General features: G+C 37.6%; 1 protein-coding gene across 1 annotated transcript; it reads left to right on the top strand.

The window, feature by feature from the left end:
- The first annotated feature begins 726 nt into the window (after positions 1-726).
- Positions 727-19,832, top strand: gpr4 (G protein-coupled receptor 4). Its single transcript, XM_079481066.1, has 2 exons — positions 727-847; positions 18,125-19,832. Exon 2 carries the CDS (start codon positions 18,518-18,520, stop codon positions 19,619-19,621), a length of 1,104 nt encoding a protein of 367 aa, XP_079337192.1. The 5' UTR covers positions 727-847; positions 18,125-18,517; the 3' UTR covers positions 19,622-19,832.
- The last annotated feature ends 588 nt before the right edge of the window (positions 19,833-20,420 follow it).

The following is a 20,420-nucleotide window of genomic DNA, read 5'->3' as shown; positions in this document are numbered from 1 at the left end:
CACCGAACAATGGCGGTACCCATTCCCTTCTGTTGTATAGACTCAAAACCAATGCAAGTCAAAGGGTGTTGTTTGGTTACCAACATTCTTCAAAATATCTTCTTTTGGGTTCTGCAGAAAAAAGAAAGCCAAATTAAATGTATCTCTATTTATCTCATTTAAATGACAAGAGGGTGAGTAGCCCTAAATGATGACAGTAGTTTCCTTTTTGTGTGAACTATCCCTTTAATATAGAACTGGTATACAGTATGAGTCTAACAATAAATATGTAACTAAGAGTTTAATGAACCAATGTCGCTTAGAAGAAAACAGATTTTTCTTGTTTTATTCCTTTCGAGAAAGACATGAGAAAAAAGCCTTTAATGCCCCTAACATTGCGAGTATTATTAGTAAGCATGTACAAAAGTCAATCCACCCAATAAAAAACAACCTAGCATAGCTTTACTGTATTAAATGTCAAATATTTATTTGTCATGTATGTCAACTCAAACGGATGAAATGATGCGATAAAACAACTCATCTAAAACAAATCTCGATTTTCCGTCTCAATACTATAATGGGACGATCAGTGTTGGGTAGGATACGTCACATATCTCCGTAACCTCGAGCTGCACACTGTCATTTTGCGCCTTGTAACTTCGCGAGTGTTTATGCCTGTCCGACGGTGTGATGGGAACTACATGAAGGACATTTGACGCTACTTTAAACAGTGCTGCCTTTCGATGTCTTTCCAGATGCTCATTCAAACAAGGGAAACGAGCGTTTGTGAGAGGTTACCGCTACGGTTTGGAGATACTGACTGTCTGTCATACCATCACAGAATGAGCAAGGATGAACACCCAGCAATGTGAGTATCAATCGTGTGCTTTATTTAGACCATTTACGCATCGATAATACTCGCTCAGTTCGCCTTTCATATATGTATGTTTACCGTACTTTATTTGACATCACATTGTTACATTTTGCCTTGTTGGCACATCACGGTGTCAGTTCTGTCAGATTTGTAAAGGCAACCAATTGTGAAGTAAAACTAATGCATATACGTTAATTTTTTTTTGCAGTGGATACTTAGGAAACTGCGTTTAAAAAATATTTTTAAGGAGTCATGGTTTTTACAAGGATGCATAACTGTAAAGGACAACAGTAGTAATGGCTTATGTATTAATGCATTTAGTGTAATGGTTGAGTGCATGTTCTTTCCACTCAATTTCTCTGTTGAACATGTGGTTTACAGTGTTTTAAGCAATAAGTGTACAAGCTTTAAATAGCCTCTGGCTATTCTTACAACATGTTATGTTTTGTATAATGTTTTACTCAAAATCCTCTTAGGATAATTAACCACGGTTTTACCATAGTAAACTTCAACTTTGGTCACCACAGTTAAACATGGATCATTTTCGTGAGAGTTACCAGTAATAGGACGTTTGCAAACAGACTTTGTATATCCATTTTTGGCAGTGAGTTACAAAAATATTCATGAATCCAATACTAAAGTAGTTAGGTTTCTTTTTTCATTTCAATAGCTGGAATATGTAATCCAATATAAATTCAATATGGTGGCTTTGCCGTCTAAGCCTAGCTCTTGCGTGTCTTGTCCACTCCTCTTCGGCGCAACTTGTGGCTGATTTCGTTTCTCACATCGTATCTGATCTCATGTGGTGTGTAGGTGATCTTTTAGAGGCGAAAGGGCAGTGTGGCACATGAAGCGCTTTTCTGGAATGTTCCCTAGTGCTTTATCCTGATATGGCTTCTTTCTCCTGGTCGTGTTGGGAAACCATTTAACCAGTCCGTTTGAGCAAACAGCAATTGCCCTCGTGGGGATGCGAGATAAGAACTAACATTAAAAGCATGACGAGCAGAGGAGAGTAATGGCTTTGCAAACCAATGCCACCCGCCTGATGTAATAAGGGTGTTTTGCCTGGCTAATGTCTGGTTTGGGCACTGGATTGTGTGAGGGGAGCTATAACCCAACAGCTTGGTTGCTCCACAAGTGGCTGTTTTCTAATAGACTAATGAACTCATTCCATTCAAGCGTATAATTAAATATGTAGTAATTTGTAATTTTGAAACATCTATGGTAGATCTTATTACAGCCACATGAAAATGCTGGATTTATTTGCATTGGCTACAATAGGGAACAAAAGATGGACCTCCTCTGTTGCCAATATGAAGTGCACAGCACACTAGGCGTATTGGCCGGTATTGAGCGGTTTGATCTATTAAGCAACCTGACTCCTACAATACATCAGCAGGAATATGCCATGCCATATATCAAGCCGTATCATGTAACACCATCAGACACATGCCTACTGTATCTTTGGGCACGTGCCCGAAAATTAAAACTTACCCTCGGGTTGTTCCAAGTCTGTATTAATGTATTTGTTCTGATGAACACAGAGAAAGATGTTTGGACGAATGCTTGTCACCAACCAATCACGATTCTTTTGTTTCAAATGGAGATCATGATTCTCTTACGATTCTGAATGACAAATAAAAAGTAATTACAGATTTTTTTACAACAATTACCATAGATAAATTATAGTGGTTACTTTTTTTTACTTCACATGTAAAAGTTAAACTATATACTGTAAAAGTGTTAATGCATGGAAGTGACCTGTATAAATAGTCAAACAAATTCATAAGGTGACACCTGCAATTAAAGGTATTTAGAAAGATTACTACATTTGCCTGACATCTACAGTTTGCTTGAAGAAGTTTTTAAAGAACGATACAACTACACCAACACAGTATTTACCTATAAACAGTTTAAAATAACCTGAAAACATGGAGGGCAGTTTGATGAAAAACAACATACAGCAATTCTATTTGCGTACATTCTCACAACGTGTTTTTACCATAGTGACAGATAGAAGCGCGCAGTCGGATTTGTCCACGCTACAAACTGCAATAGAGTTTTGTTTCATACTTGTCCAGTTAAGATGGGAAGCATAATCAGAACAATGTATCACAATCCTGAAAGACAATCATAAGAGCAGTTTTGTTGTTAGGGCTTATTTACTTTATGTTGGTTTGTTATTTGGTTTGAGATAAACTGGTTTGGGCAGAGATTTGGTTTGGTTTGGGCAGACTGAGAGTTTATAAACAGTACTTCTGAGATCATCTGACTCATAAATAATGATAGTGTGGTGTTGAAAAGACTGTAAGGAACGCCGTTTCATACTTAATGATGATAATGCTTTCTCTGCTTCAGCGGCAGCACCAACACAGATTGGAGCGTTATGCCTTTAGTCTGAGGTGTAATAGACGCATGAGAATCGTTTATTTTCATTAATGAGATCATGTGGGTCTTTTAACGATTAATCGTGTAGCTCTACACCATACAGTTCTTGTTCACCATTGACTACCGTAGGAAAAAAATGCCTTATAAATTTGTTTATATGTTAAAAAGGAGACATTTTGAAGAATGTGGGAAAGCAATTATCTTCAGTAGTACCATTGTCATATTTTCTACTGTGGTAGTCAATGGTGGCCAAGAACTGTTTGGTTACAAGCATTCTTCCAAATATCTCTGTGTTCATCAGAAAAGTAAAATGATGCAGATTTGAGACGACTCGAGGGTGAGTAAATGTTTTTAATCTTTGGGTGAACTGTCCCTTTAAGATGAAGGAAATGTATGTGCATTATGGATGTGACAAAAAAAGGACCTGTTTTTTTCAGGCAACATTCTGTGTAAAATGCCCGAACCCGCAGCGATAATACTCAACAAACGGAGAAAGGTGGACTCTTCATAAAACATTTATTCGTACATGAATTTTAAATGTGCCCATTTGTGAGGAATATGTACCATTATAGTTTTGACAATTCGGAATGCAGCACTTTTCTGACTATTGAAAAACGTGCTTTTAAAATTTTAATATGGTCAAAAGTCTGAGAGAAAATGGTATGGTTAAAATATGCGTAGAATTGACTTTCCCTCCATGTCATAAAAAGGTGTTTAAAAAGTAAAAAACAGCAATGCATCAGGTCTTTGATAAAGCACTTTGCTGTATGTTTCTCTCAACGGTGTAACTCAATCCATCCTGTGCTGGCTATAAGCGGCAGCCTCTTGGGGTCCAATGGATAAAAGCAGCAGCTCTTAGTGAAGCTGCCGGTGTGGCCACTTGTGGTAGTATTGATGTGCAAGAATGAAATAGGAGGATAGAATTAGGACATTTTTAATATTTCAGATCAGCGCTGTTATTTTGTCTCTCATCAGATTTTCATAGAGAATGAGTGGAAACAACAATGCTGTTTCCTGTGGTCCATCTTTGGACCCTGATAAAAAAGGCAGGGTAGTCGTACACGTTTTAAACTTATTCGAGCCGTTGTAGCCATTTTGAACTCTTTGTATTACATAAGGGAAATACTTCTTATTTCCTGATTTCATTATTATGCTGGCGTCACAAAATTATGCACATGCACACACACATACACCCAGCAAATGTAAACATTCACAGATACACAAAATGAAACCTCTTAACCTTTGAATTTCATGAAAAATGAACCTCTTGTGTTTAGGTCATGCTGACAGTAAACATCAGTGTATCAGTTGTGGGCTTCATTAAAATAAACTTATGAGACTTTTGTAGGTCTAGAACAGATTTGCCTCATCCATAATTATTAATTATTGACGTACAGCCTTTTTTATAATGCTTTACCACTTTTTACTATATCCTTACCACACAAAGCTATAAGGCAACTTCAGTATCACATAGACATACACATCGACACTGGATAGGTCTGCATCTGAAGTTCACTTTTCGAAAATGGCCCAAACACAGGTGTCAGCATTTTTGAATTGTTAAAAACAATTACGGATCCAATAAAACAATAGTAGATGTGCACCAGTGTAGGGATTAACAATTTTATCGATATCATGTTATCGCAATAGCAAAATTGTCTTAACATTATCGTGATCACATGATTGTATGAAACGATAGGTGTTCCGGGCCTAACATAAACAAAGTTGTAAAAATAATAGATGTTACCTTTGTCAAGGTCCATCTGGTGCAATTTTTTATTTTAAAAATAACATTTGACCCATAATCATACCATAATCATACTCTAGCTTATGGAACGTTTCCAAGTCATCATTTGTCATTTTAAACGGTGCATTAAATATCGAGCTGTGGGTGTTATACCGAGATATTATCGCACAGTGAGATTTTGATATTGTTTCATCCCTACACTTCTTTCCTTTGTGTGTGTCTGAAGAAAGCATAGTCATTTTGATACCTGTTCGCAATTCAGGACAGAGGTGATTGGTATTTGTGACCCTGCCTAAAGCAGCAGGCCAGTTTAAGCCGAATTAAACCTCACCAATAAAACTCTCGACTGGGGATTTAAGTGGAAAATGTGGCACTTTTATTGAAGTCATTAATTCCCCTCGCAGGACGCCTACCCTGGTCTCTCTAGAGACATATGGCCACCTCTCCACTGGACCATAAAACACAGTTAGGAAAGGATTAAATAGCTGCCCTGAATCAATACCAAGGGAGACAGGCAGTTCTTAGCTCACCTGCCATGGTCAGACTGCTATGTGAACACGGTGTACCGATATAATGGACCATTCCCTGAAAAGCACACTGCCCCTCTCAGAATCTTTGATCTGTTTGTGATTTTGTCTGATATCTGTTTGTTCAGAACAAATAAGAGGATACAAATAGTTACAGATTTGGTCATGTGTGGTTTAATTTAAAGGTCCAGTATAGGGATGTTCATATTGACCGTTAACCGATAGTAAAAGTTTTGATCAGTAAAACGCAATCAATTTAGCTTCGGTGCTAACAATCAATTTAGCTGTTACATAAACTTATCTCATGGATGCTTAAGCCTGATTTTAAAAGGGAGGTGTTCAACCCCTTAATATTTACCTCTTAAAGTGCACAATACACTACTTTTGAATTCATTATTGAATTTTATGCTTAACAATGTGATAAATCACAGAAGAGTACGGGTGTGACGAGACACTAATCCCACGAGACGAGACAAGAGACTGGGTTCACGAGAATGAGATGAGATTTCTAGACCTTTTTAAATAAATCCTCATGATGAAATTTTATTTCACCTTAAAACACAAAATATGTAGACATTATAAAATCAACATGTACTTGTACTTGTAGCGATATAAATGATCAAATCCTCTCTCGTTCCCTATTCTAACACACTACTGTAGGGATGTAACAATATTATGGATATCATGTTATCGCAATAGCAAAATTTTTCACCTTTAAACACAAAATATGAAGACATTATAAAATCAACTTCTACTTTATGAAACAAATTAAACTTCTATTTTAATGAATAATATTATGTTGTAATAAACAATATGTAAATACTGCAAAAGGTTTTGTCACAAACTAAACTGATCTAAAGCACTAAAAATATACTTTGTTTTCCTAACTCTATATGCTTTTGCCTAGTGCTTGACTGCTTGTGTTAGCAGAGGTGGTGATATCACACTGTCAATCCTCCTTCCTCCACTGACTGAAACCTAATAGCCTTCGGAGAAACAGTTAAAACTACAATCTAAACACATCATGTTATATGCTAACATTACACATAAGTAAGAGACTGATGATCCGTTTTTGAAGATGTTAGCCTATGAATGTAATGTATTTAAAATAACGTAATTTGAACTTGCAATTGCTATACTGTACTTGTGGTACAGTTAGCTCAGCTGCTGATCAGCGAGAACTGCCATAAACATTTGTGCTTATGCACCAAGCGTTCCAGACATGAGAGACGCGAGAGATGCATGCAAACGTTGAAACCCATCTGTCTAGCGTGTGTTTACATTAAAAAGCGGGATGGGAAATCACGTTGTCGAATGGACTGGTCGGTCACTGTAGCTAACAGTTCGCAAATACATTGTGCAGTTATCAGCGTGTTCAGTAATGAAAAACAGGTCACAACAGCACAAATGCTAAGTCACTAAGGTTAAAAACACGAACACTCGATGCAATGTTCATCCTGGCATTCTTCGGCCATTTTCAGAAGTTCACAAATCACCACCACATACAAATCCGAGCCCACAATGCGTCCGACCATCTCCGACCTATCAGTACTCGATTCAGCAACGATTTCATGCTTCATTAATTCAAAAGATGGCTCAGGCCAGGAGAGGCCGCTTCATCTACATTTTCAATCTCCAGTCCCCAGTTTAACCGTACCAAACCCTCCTAGTCTACCTTCGTTCCAGAAGACCTTAGGCCAAATCGTCATCCAACCCCCTTTTCGTCGATGACTTAACCACCCTGCCACACATTTCTGGTACTAATGGTTGTAAAGTAGCCCTAAACGGACAAACTACTCTACACAGCGCGATTCATAAATACGTTATGTCCTTCCGTAAAGAAGCGAAAAAGTGACAACATCTGTGTCAGCCACCATAGTGCTTCAAAAGGGGGAGGATGGAGTGAGCCGTTGGTTGTAATTTCTCAACCTCACCGCTAGACATTTACATTTAGGCATTTGGCAGATGCTTTTATCCAAAGCGACTTACATTGCATTATCCTTTACATTTTACATAGGTATCTGAAATCCCCTGGGATCGAACCCACAACGTTGTTAACACAATGCTCTTACCACTGAGCTAGAGGAAAGCCGCTAAAATCTCCACATTGCTCCTTTATCTACAGTTTTAGTTTGAAGTGGTTTGGTTTGACAATCGGACAAGCTGAAATACAATTTAAAGGGACATCATTTGTACAACCCTATCTTAAAGTCACATTAGTTTCTTCTCTTAATTTAACTTAAAAGTTCTTCATAATATTCAGTCTACTCTTGCCTTTAGAGGCTCTTATCATGCTCAAAAATTTTTATAAAATGGCCTTACATGTGCGCTATAACTCTTCTTCGTTATAAAGTCTTTGTTTGACATCACATCTGACAGTTTGATACGCTTTTAATTGTGCGGTTTCAGCACTCCAGCAGTGTAAACCATTTTTATGGTACTTTAATAGTACGTATTGAAGCCCGAGAGCCTCTAGACACTTTCTGTCTTATTTTTGTTTTGGACAAACTATTCCTTTATTAATTCAATAATTTTGTCTACCAGAAAAAAACATGGTGAGGAGGACAATCTTCTCAGATGGAGACGGTGAGGTTGTGTCCTACCTAGCTACCTGCTTATTCATCATGCTGAGCAGTTTGAAGGCCAATTGAATTAGTTCCCTTTCACTTGCCCAATGTTCTCATGATAAAAGCCTCGGCTGTTTGAACAGCCAGGTGCACCCTGGTAGTAAAAAAGTTTAGTTGTGTGACTTCAGCACTACCATCATGCTAAAACCAACGTGTGACGCTTAAAGAAGCCAGGTTTAAAAGAAAATGAGCATAATGGGTAACTGGTATGACGACAAGAGCACTTTTGTACTTTTATAGCGGACTGAGCAATGCTGTAAGTCTATAATTACGTTTGTCTTTGTGTGATTGTGGTTTTTCTACTAAACTGTCACTGTCAGCGAGATGTCTGGCTATCATCAGTGTTGTATGCAGGAGGGTTATAAGGTTCATGCTTGCTTATTGCTTATTTAGAAAGCTTTTCTTATTTGTTCCGTCACTTTTGGCTGTTATTTAGCCTTTGTTTCATGGTTGGCGGATCAGGAAATACAACGTGTATATAGCAGGTGCAAAAGCAGATCCCCATTACAAAATATCAGATGATTGAATATCTTCTCTCTGCGCTTGTGTGTGTTGTTTACAAACTAACATGAAATTGTTTTGTGTATGCATGTCTTATAAAAGTAAGTGTTGATTTTTACAACACTAATAGTAAAAATAATACCCAGAAGCACAAAGATGAGATATTTAAATGGCATAAGTGAAAACAGAAACTTGCATCAGCGTTTAAAATGAAGGAGAAACTGGTTGGATAGCAGCAGGGGAAAAGTGTCAGATCTCACCAGTCGACATTCTAGAAACAGCAGTTAACCACAGGACTTGACCTCCATTCTTGCTGTATTCTCTCGGGTTCGACAAAGGCATGAACATGCTATAAAAGCAATGAGTGCAGTTGTCCTGACACAGTGTCCTTCAGGAGAGGACAAATGTACTGCTTTCCCTGGATTTTAAACATTTATTATTAGGCTTTTTACACTATTTTTACTAAGCATACATGGTTAACAGGCCCTTTTTACAATGACGTCACTCAACTTAGCAAAGCAGTCTATTATAACTTCCGTTTTGCAACGAAGAAGAACTTGTTTTGCCGTTGCGCTAGCATTTAACAACAGTGACTGAAAATAAAAGTGGTCAAGACATTGGTAAGATATTTATTGTGTTTATATTTCGTAATGTAATTGACTCACAAGAACACTCGTTTTTTAGGCAAAAACGAAACAAAACACTTACCTTCATAATCAAACAGGTACCGTTCAACAAAGAACTTGTATCCTTCATCTAGCTTTGATCTTGTTGTTAGCAAGATGTTGTACATCATCTAGCTGTATTTGTGGCAGCTGTGCAAGGGACTTGGTAAACTCCATTCTGAGGCGCTAGCGGAAGTAAGCATACAGAACAGAAGATGGGTGACATCATGTGAAAAGGGCCTATTTTTACTGACTAAGGTTGGTCATCTTAAAATACCAAATAGGGTGATTAATAATCTGTATAATAGATCACTAATGTTTATCTTGCATATGGCTCAGTTACTTCTGCTTATAATATACGTAAAGAGTACATATTACGAGATCATGTAAATTACATTTCATGCAGTGTGTAATTTGCCGTGTGTGAATGTAAACAGTCTGCCAAGTTGTAAAGTCGAAGGTGAATGAATAACAAGGTTATTGGCTGGGAAAAAGGGAGTCGACTCTGAATCATGCAAGCGAGCCGTGGCCTAGTTCGATTCGTGAACCGGTGCAGATTTGCATCACTACATATAGTCCCCGCCTACGTTTTGCTAGGACTGCCCGTGAAAACTTTACACTTCTCCCACAAACACTGTAGGTCGTAGGGCTGGGTGAAATGAAGGAATATGCCGTTACCACGGAATGAAATGTCTATTCCTTGTATTCTGCAGAATGTAAATAAGTAGGCGTGGTTAACTCAGCGCTCTGCAAATTGGGCGTTATGATGAAAAATACATATGAATGAATCTTCCCATACCAAATTAACAAATCAAATATTCTTTTGTCCTTTCAGTCTGTAATTTCGTGATCTGCTCGTTCAGTCCAGCGCGTTCTCTCAAACCCGCAGTGCTCGTGCAGGGGTGCAGGGATCAGCACGTACATATGAAAAAAGCTCAGTCTCACGTATTTCAGAAGTCAGATTGCTTTGTGAAGCTGTTAATAATTTTAATAAATTTTAACTTTGGGCGAGCCTAAACTTGCACAGGGTTCCCACGCGTCCTGGAAAGCCTGGAAAATGAAAGAAATGTCCTGGAAAATCTTGTCCTGGATTGTTTTCTCATTAATTGAGGAAGATATCATACTATTACAGTTGGTCCAAAATAATGAACATAATGGCACAAAGCACTCTGCGGGACTCGATTTACAAATGTTGAGTTGTTGCATCCCATGATAAATTGTCTCGCAAAGTAATCCTTCCACAGAGTCATCAAGCCTGCTTTATTTAGATCTTATTGAAAAGCCTTAATGAGACACTCACATGTACAGCAGATCATTGCGTTTAGATGCAGGGTTTACTGATATGCAGCATAGACAAACTTACAACTAACGTAAGTGTTGTAAAGTCGAGGCCCAAGTCAGTTTTGAATCGGGATGTGCTGAATATATGGTCTACAGTAATATCATTCACTTTGTTGTAACAGCATCCCGCTGTTCACTCGTTTTTCCGAACCTTCAACAACAGAAATAGTCTCAAACTAATTCGGAGCAAATGCGTTTGTGATTTAATCTGCTTTAGGTCGTCTCGTTTAAGTCAACATGAATGATTTAATGAGTCATTCATGAAGACAGTCATCTGCTTCGGTTCTAAAATGCATCAGCATTTTGAATGAATCGTTTGAAATAATGACCCCAATGAGTAAATGTTTATGTAACAGATTAGAAGGTCTGTTAAATATAAATCAAATTTAGATTTAGAACGACACAAGAAATAAATATAAAAAGTTTTATTATTTCTATAAGTTAACTTTAAAATGACAATATTAAAGTGACATCTCTTCAAAGACCCAGGGATGTAGTAAAATCAGGGTTTGTCCAATGTTCTGTCCCAGGGTGAACAATACCCAAATCCAGTCCCGTCTGGATTTAGCTCAGTGTTTCCTCTGTCAGCAGGACTTTGAGTAGATAACGTGTTGCGCTGCTTCCTTGGGTCCATCAACAATACTGCCGTATCTGGTGCTCCACCGCTGACCACCGGACCTGGCACCTTCACAAAAATAAGCAATAACTAGAACAGGTCTTCGGCTCTAAAAACCACCACACGCATCAGTGTGGAAGAAAAGTACCACTTCCCTTTAGTCTGAGGTTTTGTGAGCGTTGACACTGTGAGGTCTGTGAGTCAGCTCCACCAAAGCACAGGGTTTCCAGTCAGCCACAACGCTGAGTGAGAATAAAATTATCACGCCAGTCCACAGCAGCACTCAGCACATCCGTCCATCCAGAGCCTTTTTTCTTTCTGGTAAGAGATCTTGCCTCCTATTTATTTGGGATGGTCTGATCAGCTGGCCAATGAAATAGTTGATTTGATCGGGGTTTACAGGTGTGTCAATCAGTGTTTCTCATTACAGTTTGTGAAAGAGGGAAACCGTGATATTAAGTGTCCAGCAATATCATAGCAAACAATATAATAAACCAATCCACCACAAACCAAAGAAAAACACAGCAAACTAATATAAAATCAGAGGAAAATCGCTATATATATATATATATATATATATATATATATATAAATCAGTAAAAATTTCCAAAATAAAGTAAGGTTACCCATCAATCACACTGCTCCACTTGTTGTATCACATGACATTTACATGGCTAAAGTTCAGTATTTTGGTGTTCAATGGACCTTAAAAATGTGTTTTTTCAGTAGATATGTATGATGTTGTTCAGACTGTTTGTGACTAATCTAATTAATATCAATCAATTATTTGTGAAAGTAAATTCAAGTTTTTTTCAGACTCATTATAATGATTATTTTTGGAATTTAAAGTTGGAAGTAAAGTAAAGGGAAATCTTAAATGATAAAAGCTTCGGCATTGCTGATTTGAAATAAAAAGCTTTGTACCAGAAGCTTGGTGTGGGTGCATGTCTGTGTGGGAGTATGTTTAGAGAATTTATATTTTATTTTTGTTAAATCCTTTTCATAAACTGTATGTTTTTTAAAGACTATATTATTTAAGGTTACTTGTCTAATTTCCATCGTAATGATTGTCCTGGAAAAGTCTGGGACAGTCCTGGAAAAAGATCTCTGAAAAAGAGAGGAAACCCTGTTGCGGAATGATGTTCGTCACGTCAGTGCTTTTAACGTAATGTGCTGCTACCTCCCGTTTTTGGAGACTTGTGTGGATTCACCAGAGAATTATAGTGCAAAGACAAGCGCAAGAATACACAAACCTAAATCACATCCAATCGAAAGCATCTAAATAGAGAGAAAAGATCGATGAATACCTACAGTACAGACCCCATGAACACCATAACACCAGATATCTTTAGTTCATTTTCGTGTCTTGCCTACATTTTAACTATGGTGAGCATTTAAATGCTTTCTTGTAGCTCAGTGGTAAGAGCATTGTGTTAACATGCAAGGTTGTGGGTTCGATCCCAGGGAATTGCAGATACATATGTAAAATGAATAGGATCCCCATGTAGAATGTATAGGATAATGCAATGTAAGTCACTTTGGATAAAAGCGTCTGCCAAATGCCTAAATGTAAATGTAATGAACAGTAATAAATAAATCAATTAAATATAAGAAAAATTAGGTATTAGATATAGAAATATAATAAGAAATTGTTACCTTGAAATATATTGTTACTGTAATATAAAATAGCTCCCTTAGTAGCTCGTGAGCCTCATTCGCAGTAGACCAATCACAAAAGGCTAGACCATCTGACCAATCCGATCAGACTAGGCTGGCGGAAAGGAGGGGAATCAAATTATGATTCGCCGAGCGAATCATTTGAGAGTCAGTCAAGAAGTGAGGTATATTATAACAAAATAATAGTGCTTTTACACCGTGTATGTACGTAAACTAGTTTTTGGACACTACATAAACCAAAAGAGGACCTTAAAAATCAAGGTATATTTACACTTTAAATAAATAAAGCTGAATATATTTGCTATCATATAAAAGTTAGGTGTATGTTCTGATGGTTATGAGGACTTAAAAAATAATAAATATGCATACACATTTGTTATTTATTAAATACTGTTATGGAAATGTGTGATTTCTGAGTTCTTTTTTTGTTTGATTGATAAAACAGCTAAAAGAATTAGCCTGTAATTTTAAGAAGTATCATTTTAGAGACCGTGGGTTTATATTTTTTTTATGAAGCGATTAAGTTAGATTTTATATACATTAAACAGTATCTCATCATCTTGTGATGACAGATTTCTAGCTCACCATTTAAAATAACTTGATAGTTTTGAACATTATGTGGAACCATCTGAAGAAAGACAGATGAATGATATGAAGAAACATACGATCAGAAAATGAAGGTGCACCCCAGTAAACACAGAACCCTTTTGGTTATTTTTGGGAACCGAAAAATAACATTCCAAGAACGTTCTTTTCGGGTTCTATTTTTTGCAACCAGAAAATAAAGTTTTTTTAACAACCAGAAAATAACTTGCAGTAACATTATGATATATTCTTGTAGGTCTATTTATGCACAGTTACTTAACATTTGGCACAAATGTTTAAATGACAAATTTTTTTATGCATGTGTAAAGTAGTCTATAAATTTAAAAAACTGCCACATATATCATCAATATACACACTATGATCAATTGTGAGTTTATTTTATAGTAAAATTCATTGCCAATTACATCTGTCCTTTTGTCCTTCCCCTGAACATTTGCCCTCATGGTAATGAACCCTGTTTGACCCCTAGTGTGTGTTGGTGCCCATGAGTTCTGCCAGGCGTGTTTGTGTTATCCTTGATCTGATCTGTCCCTAATGAGTGAAAAAATGAATAATCAGTCAGCTCTATTTTAGATTCAGCCTTTTTTTTAGATACCTCTCTTTGTCTTTCTCCGTTTCTTTCATTAAGGAGTTAGCGGAAAGACTTGTCTCTCGTCACCTTCTGATTGGAAAGCTGCCTGCTCTACTCTTCAAATACTGTATTTGTTATTGTGAGGGGTCTGGGATAACACAGGGGTCTATTCCATCAGACCATAAGGGGGGGGGGGGGTTAGATGCACAGAGGGTCTTATTAGGGACACGTTATGTTTACACTACATACACTCATTATATAGTGTGACCCTATAAGGCAAACCAAAGGGACAACTGTCTCTGAAGTGGTTAATAGTTCAGATTCAATCCATCTGGGAGGGTTAAGCCTCATTATTCCCTTTTCAAGTTACACTTGTGCACTGAAACATGCAAGTAATGGTTGTGGGTTTGTGTTAGAAGGTGTTTCCGCATATGCATTGTTGTAAGAATGCACGTTGTTACTTTGCAAAACCCTCACATTTTTTCTTTGAACTTGACAATAACAACATTTGTCATTTTAAGAGCCATTGGCTTAGGAGTTCAGGTCATGCAGTGGTCAAGTGTAGTGTACGAAGTCTTCCTTTTCCAGTTTATTTTCCCTGCACGTACATGTCGAATACTGACTTTACACACAAGAAAGCTTGTTACACTTAACAATTTGAAAATCACATTGAGATGATAGATAATAAAGCTGACAGTTTTTATAGGTATAAGGCTATTATGATTGATAGTGACCCCTATCATCGAACATTGTAACATTTCACAAGAGGTGATTATCACATTTTGTTGTTGGCTGTTCACCATTAAATGTGGCTTGTATTCCCATTGGTCAGTATGTCATAATAAATAAGAAACAATTGTCATTTGCCAACATGATACGATTATGTAGTAGGCCTACACAACCTTTATTGACGTAAACCTGTAAGATTTTTGCTTAAGTTCAATGTAGTGATTCTTCTGGGTAGCAGTATCTTTTGGTTAATTTTAAGGTCCAGAGAACAACATTTTGCGGCATCTAGTGGTGAGGTTACGAATTGCAACCAACGGCTCACTCCACCTTCCCTTTCGCAGCACTACGGAGGCTGACAAAAGAACGAAGATGTCGTCACATTTTCGCTTCTTTGTAGAACAGTTTCTCCATTTAGGTTTACTGTAGAAACAACATGGTGTATTCCATGCTAGGGGACCTGCGGTGTATGTAGATAGAAATAACTCATTCTAAGGTTATAAAACACAACGCTTCATTATGTAAGGTTTTTATACACCTCTGAAGACATAGTTATGTTTATTATATTGCATTTATGTCAATAGGTCCTCCAAAAATGTACACACTGGACCTTTAACACCTGTTTTCACACTTTGCTATTCTCTTTCAACATCTTTGACCAAGCCTTACAGCCTTAACCACATTTACTAATGAGAAACACAAGGAAAGGAAAGAACATGAGATCTGTGAAAACAGAGTACGATTACATTATGAGGGAAGCTTATAGCACTTTCAGACCACAATGCAGCTGGTGTGCCAGACAAATAAGTGCTCTCACAGAAAGGACTCGGTCTGTGGAGGCTCATACTTGCAAAGTACTGCAATGTGAAAAATAATTTGGGCAGGCCTACTGGTGAGTTTTTACCATGGGCATGTGTATCTTACCAATAGAAATTTATGAATATTTTTATTCATTTTATTTGATAACACTTCATTCTTTTGTTATTATGTTTTTGTACCATTTGTGTAGTTTGAATGGATTTTCATTGTGCTCTTCATTGTGACCCATCTGTATCTTATGACTAAAATAGATCTCAGAACTCTTATCTTTATTTATGCTATCATTTTCTGCATTATTGAAGATAGAATTCAACATCTGAAACTGTGATTTTTATCTCTGCCTCCCTATAAAAGATAGTAATAGGCCTTCATACACAGTAATGCATTAAGTTACCCAAAAGAGGCCATATATGTTTACTTAAAAGATATGCGATATCACTCAGTTTAAAATGTACACAAAACACGTTTTTGATCTGAGATGTTATGTGTTGTCACAGCCAGCTCCATTCTCCTTCACTCTTTTTAATCTCCTAACCCAAACGAAAATGAAGTCGAGTTGACAACTTTCCAGCGGTTCACATTCCATCATCGGTAAGTCTCTTTAGCCTGTAGTGCTTTCTATCTTTCTGTATTAAAGGGTACATTGTTATCTGCCACTATGAGATATTGATATTGGAGCAGAATGACAGATTGGATTAGGGCAGCGAATATGAGGCGCGTATTGGTATATCGGTCACCATTACCGGCCCCAGGCAGATCAGTGGGCCACTGCTGTTATCTCATATTTCCTACTGCTTGGAAAAACTTTAGACTCATAAGCAATGTCTTCAAAATAGTGACACACTTAGAAAGTGCTCGGTCACCTGTGGTGTATCCTACCTGATTTTGTATGTTGTACTGGTTTTGACTGAGCTCACTGATGGTGCTTGTGAGATTAACTATTTGTAGTATTAAAGCATCTGCTAAATAAATAATTGTAAATGATGGTGGGTGACCAGGATGATAAAGTGTTGGTTTTTACCACAATTTTTATCCTTAAATTGTCCTTATGACTTACTCGGTACAAAAAATATGCTTTCCATGGAAAATTTATTGTTAAAGGTGCTGTGTGTAATTGTTTGGAGGCTCTTTTGACAGAAATGCAATATAATATACATAACTATGTCTTCAGATGTGTATAAAGACCTTACATAATGAAACGTTGTGTTTTTATTACCTTAGAATGAGCTATTTCCATCTACATACACCGCGGGTCCCCTTACATGAAATTCAGCATGTTGTTTCTACAGTAGCCCGAAACGGACAAACTGATCTACAGAGCATTTCATAAATATGTTATCTGTGTCAGCAACCGTAATGCTTTGAATGTGAGGGGTGGAGTGAGCCGTTGGTTGCAATTCGCAACCTTACCACTAGATGCTGCTAAATTTCATACTCTCTGCCTTTTAAAAAATATAGGAAAATATTTTAATAAAATGTTATTAAAATGTCAAATTATTTAAATTGCTTGTGTGAAATAGTATTGTGCATTCTGAAAGAAATTTACTTTTCTTGCCACATATTGATATTCAGAATCACGCATGTCCTGTTTACATCTCTTTCATTTCTCATCTCTTCTGCACAGCATCTTTCCAAGTTTCTTGGAGAATCTATAAACAGTTCCAAGCAGACAGCAAACTTGGTTTCACTCCAGGCACTGAAACTTTGCTTCATAACCCTGGTTAACTAACATCTTGTTTAACCTGTGCACAGTAACTCTATGTGACAAATGACGCGCCAAATGATGTGGAAAGTGTTGTGGGTGTATTTATGTTATAATTAAGTATAGGTTTAAACTGTATCAGCCACTTGTACCAAGATTACATTTCATAAATGCCATACCGTATATTACAATATTTCATTAGTTTTAAGTAATTCAGTATGAACACTTTAAAAAGAAAGGCTGTTACAAAATAATGTGTTTATCACATTTCCTAGGATGTTTGATCTGTCTTTAAACTGAAATATCCTCTCAGTTACAAAAGTCCACAAAAACTGACGATTAGAGACAAAATATAATATGAGTTTAAATGTAAGATTGCTGAAGATTATTTACACAAAAAATCAGTTTGATTTACAAGAAATATGTACATTGTTTGCATTTAGCATTATATATCTATGTTCAAGTATAAGTATAATCCAACGTTCAAGTATCAAGTTCAAGTATAATTATAAATGTAAAACTTTCAAATGTTTGTCAAATTTGTATTCGAATTCTCAATTGAAATATTGTTGTTAATATGATGTAAAGTTCTTGTTTTATCTATAACAATAAAAAAGTGTTGAAGTAACTGGACAAGGTGTGTAAATATGTGGTAAATTTTACATTTCTCAACATTACCAAATATAAAGCATGCTATTCATGGGATCTCCTAAACCTCACTAGAAACTCACAAAATCCCCCTTTTCCTCTTTTTACAGATGGTTGTTGCTGAACATACCAAAGAACATTATTCACCATGCGACCTTCAGAGAAAGTGATGGGAGCGCCTGCTGAAAGAGCCCTGACCCCTATCTAAAACCATTCCATGGTGATCATTACACAAGGATTAATCACATTATCCATCTAGCCTCTTTCTTATTTGCTCTACTGACCATGAATGTATGGTTTATAGACTAACCATGAGATATCGTAGAGGCTTGTGACACAAAAGACCCACCATGCTAGACCAAAGTGGGTTACAGCGTAACTGTCACAGTAAAGCCAGAATGAAGCCTCTCAACTCTGTAGTCTTGAATATGGCCTGAACTGGAGCCATAGGCAGCTCAGCCAATTCTGATGATTATATAAGTCTCTGAGGAAGCAGAGAGACCATGTGTAACATCTCAACCTCGTGCAACGTCGACTCAAACATAGACCAGTTCTTCCAGCCAGCGCTGTATATAATAGTCATCGTACTTGGCTTCCCCACCAACTGCATGGCCCTATGGGCCGCGTACATGCAGGTGAAACAGAAGAACGAGCTGGGTATCTACTTGATGAACCTCTCCGTGGCCGACATCTTGTATATCGCCACTTTGCCACTTTGGATAGACTATTTTGTGCATCACGACAACTGGATTTATGGCCAGGTTTCTTGCAAGCTCTTCGGTTTCATCTTCTACACCAACATTTACGTCAGCATCGCCTTCCTTTGTTGCATATCCGTGGACCGTTACTTGGCCGTGGCTCATCCGCTTAGATTTTCCAAAGTCCGCCGGGTCAAAACCGCCTTGCTGGTCAGCGTCGTTGTTTGGGTAACGGAAATCGTGGCAAACTCCGCCCCGCTCTTCCATGACGAACTTTTTAAGGACCGCTTTAACCATACCTTCTGTTTTGAGAAGTACCCAATGCAGGACTGGGTGGCTGGTATGAACCTTTACCGCACTTTTCTGGGGTTCCTCACGCCTTGGGGTGTGATGTTGGCTGCGTACAGAGGTATCCTGAGAGCTGTGCACAGTAACGTCTCGACTGAGAGACAAGAGAAGGCCAAAATCAAGAGGCTGGCACTCAGTTTAATCCTCATTGTGCTCCTCTGCTTTGCTCCCTACCATGTGCTCCTGCTGTGGCGTAGTGTGCTTTTTCTCAGCAATCCCTGCGATTGTGGTGCAGAGGAGGACTTGTTTGGTGCGTATCATGTGACTCTTGCGCTCACCAGTCTCAACTGCGTGGCAGACCCCATCCTCTACTGCTTTGTCAATGAGGGGGCCCGTCACGACGTGGGCCGAGCTCTGACCACCCTCTTGGGTTTGTTCCATCGAAATCAAACGGATACACTGATGGGGACGTCCATCACCGTGGAGACACCCCTAGCGTTGAAGAAGCCGGACTTCTATGGTGAGGTAAAGGCTAATGGCTACAAAACTGACATTGAGGTGCTTAAGGACGAGTGCTTTCAAATGACAATTCTCAGTGTTAAAAAGTGTCATGACATATAGATTTAAAGAGATAATTCACCTGAAAATGATTTTCTTTCTTCTGCAGAACACAAATGAAGATATTTGGAAGAATGTTGGTAACCAAACAACATTGGACCCCATTCACTTCCATTGTATGGACACAAAGCCATTTCTCAAAATATCTTCTTTTGTGTTTCACAAAAATAGTCATACTCATGTTTGACAATAAACACTTTGAATCCTTGAATCCTACATGACGTGAAGCAAATTTTTTGTCTTTGGTTGAACAATCCCTAAACAGAAGCCCAAAACGCATTTGAACATATAAGCCAATAAAGCTGTTGGAATTGTGTTATACACAAAATATCAAACAAAGTGTTCAGCAAACAAATGATGTAGAACTTTTCCCCAGGATCAGTTTATTTAGACATACATTTTCTAAGGTAATTTTATCGAATGGACTGAGTCCCATGAATTTTAGCTCTCAAGTAACCACCGGTTTAGTTTAATATGTATTAAGTCTTAATTTTTTATTTGTGCCAGGTGTCTTCAAATACATGGCAATTGGTTGGATATTTTGCTATTTAATGCATAATCATACAGTACTCTTAAATGTGCATAGTGTCAATGCTACGGTATTTCGGGCCATTATATGTGAATGTGCACAACTATAACAACATGTTTTTTTCCTGAGACACTGTCTATGATAAAACCTGATCTGTCTTTACCTGAGGATGAGGATGAATCAATATCCGCAAAACGCTGATGTTTATTTCCCTTCTCCATTTGAATGTTTTCTATGTACAATCATGCTTTCAATCGTGTCCTTTTAGATTTG

The sequence above is a fragment of the Barbatula barbatula genome (assembly GCF_947034865.1).
Source record: "Barbatula barbatula genome assembly, chromosome: 19".
NCBI classification, from domain to species: Eukaryota; Metazoa; Chordata; class Actinopteri; order Cypriniformes; family Nemacheilidae; genus Barbatula; species Barbatula barbatula.
The sequence above is the reverse complement of the archived record's forward strand: the minus strand, read 5'-3'. Positions and strand labels throughout refer to the sequence as shown.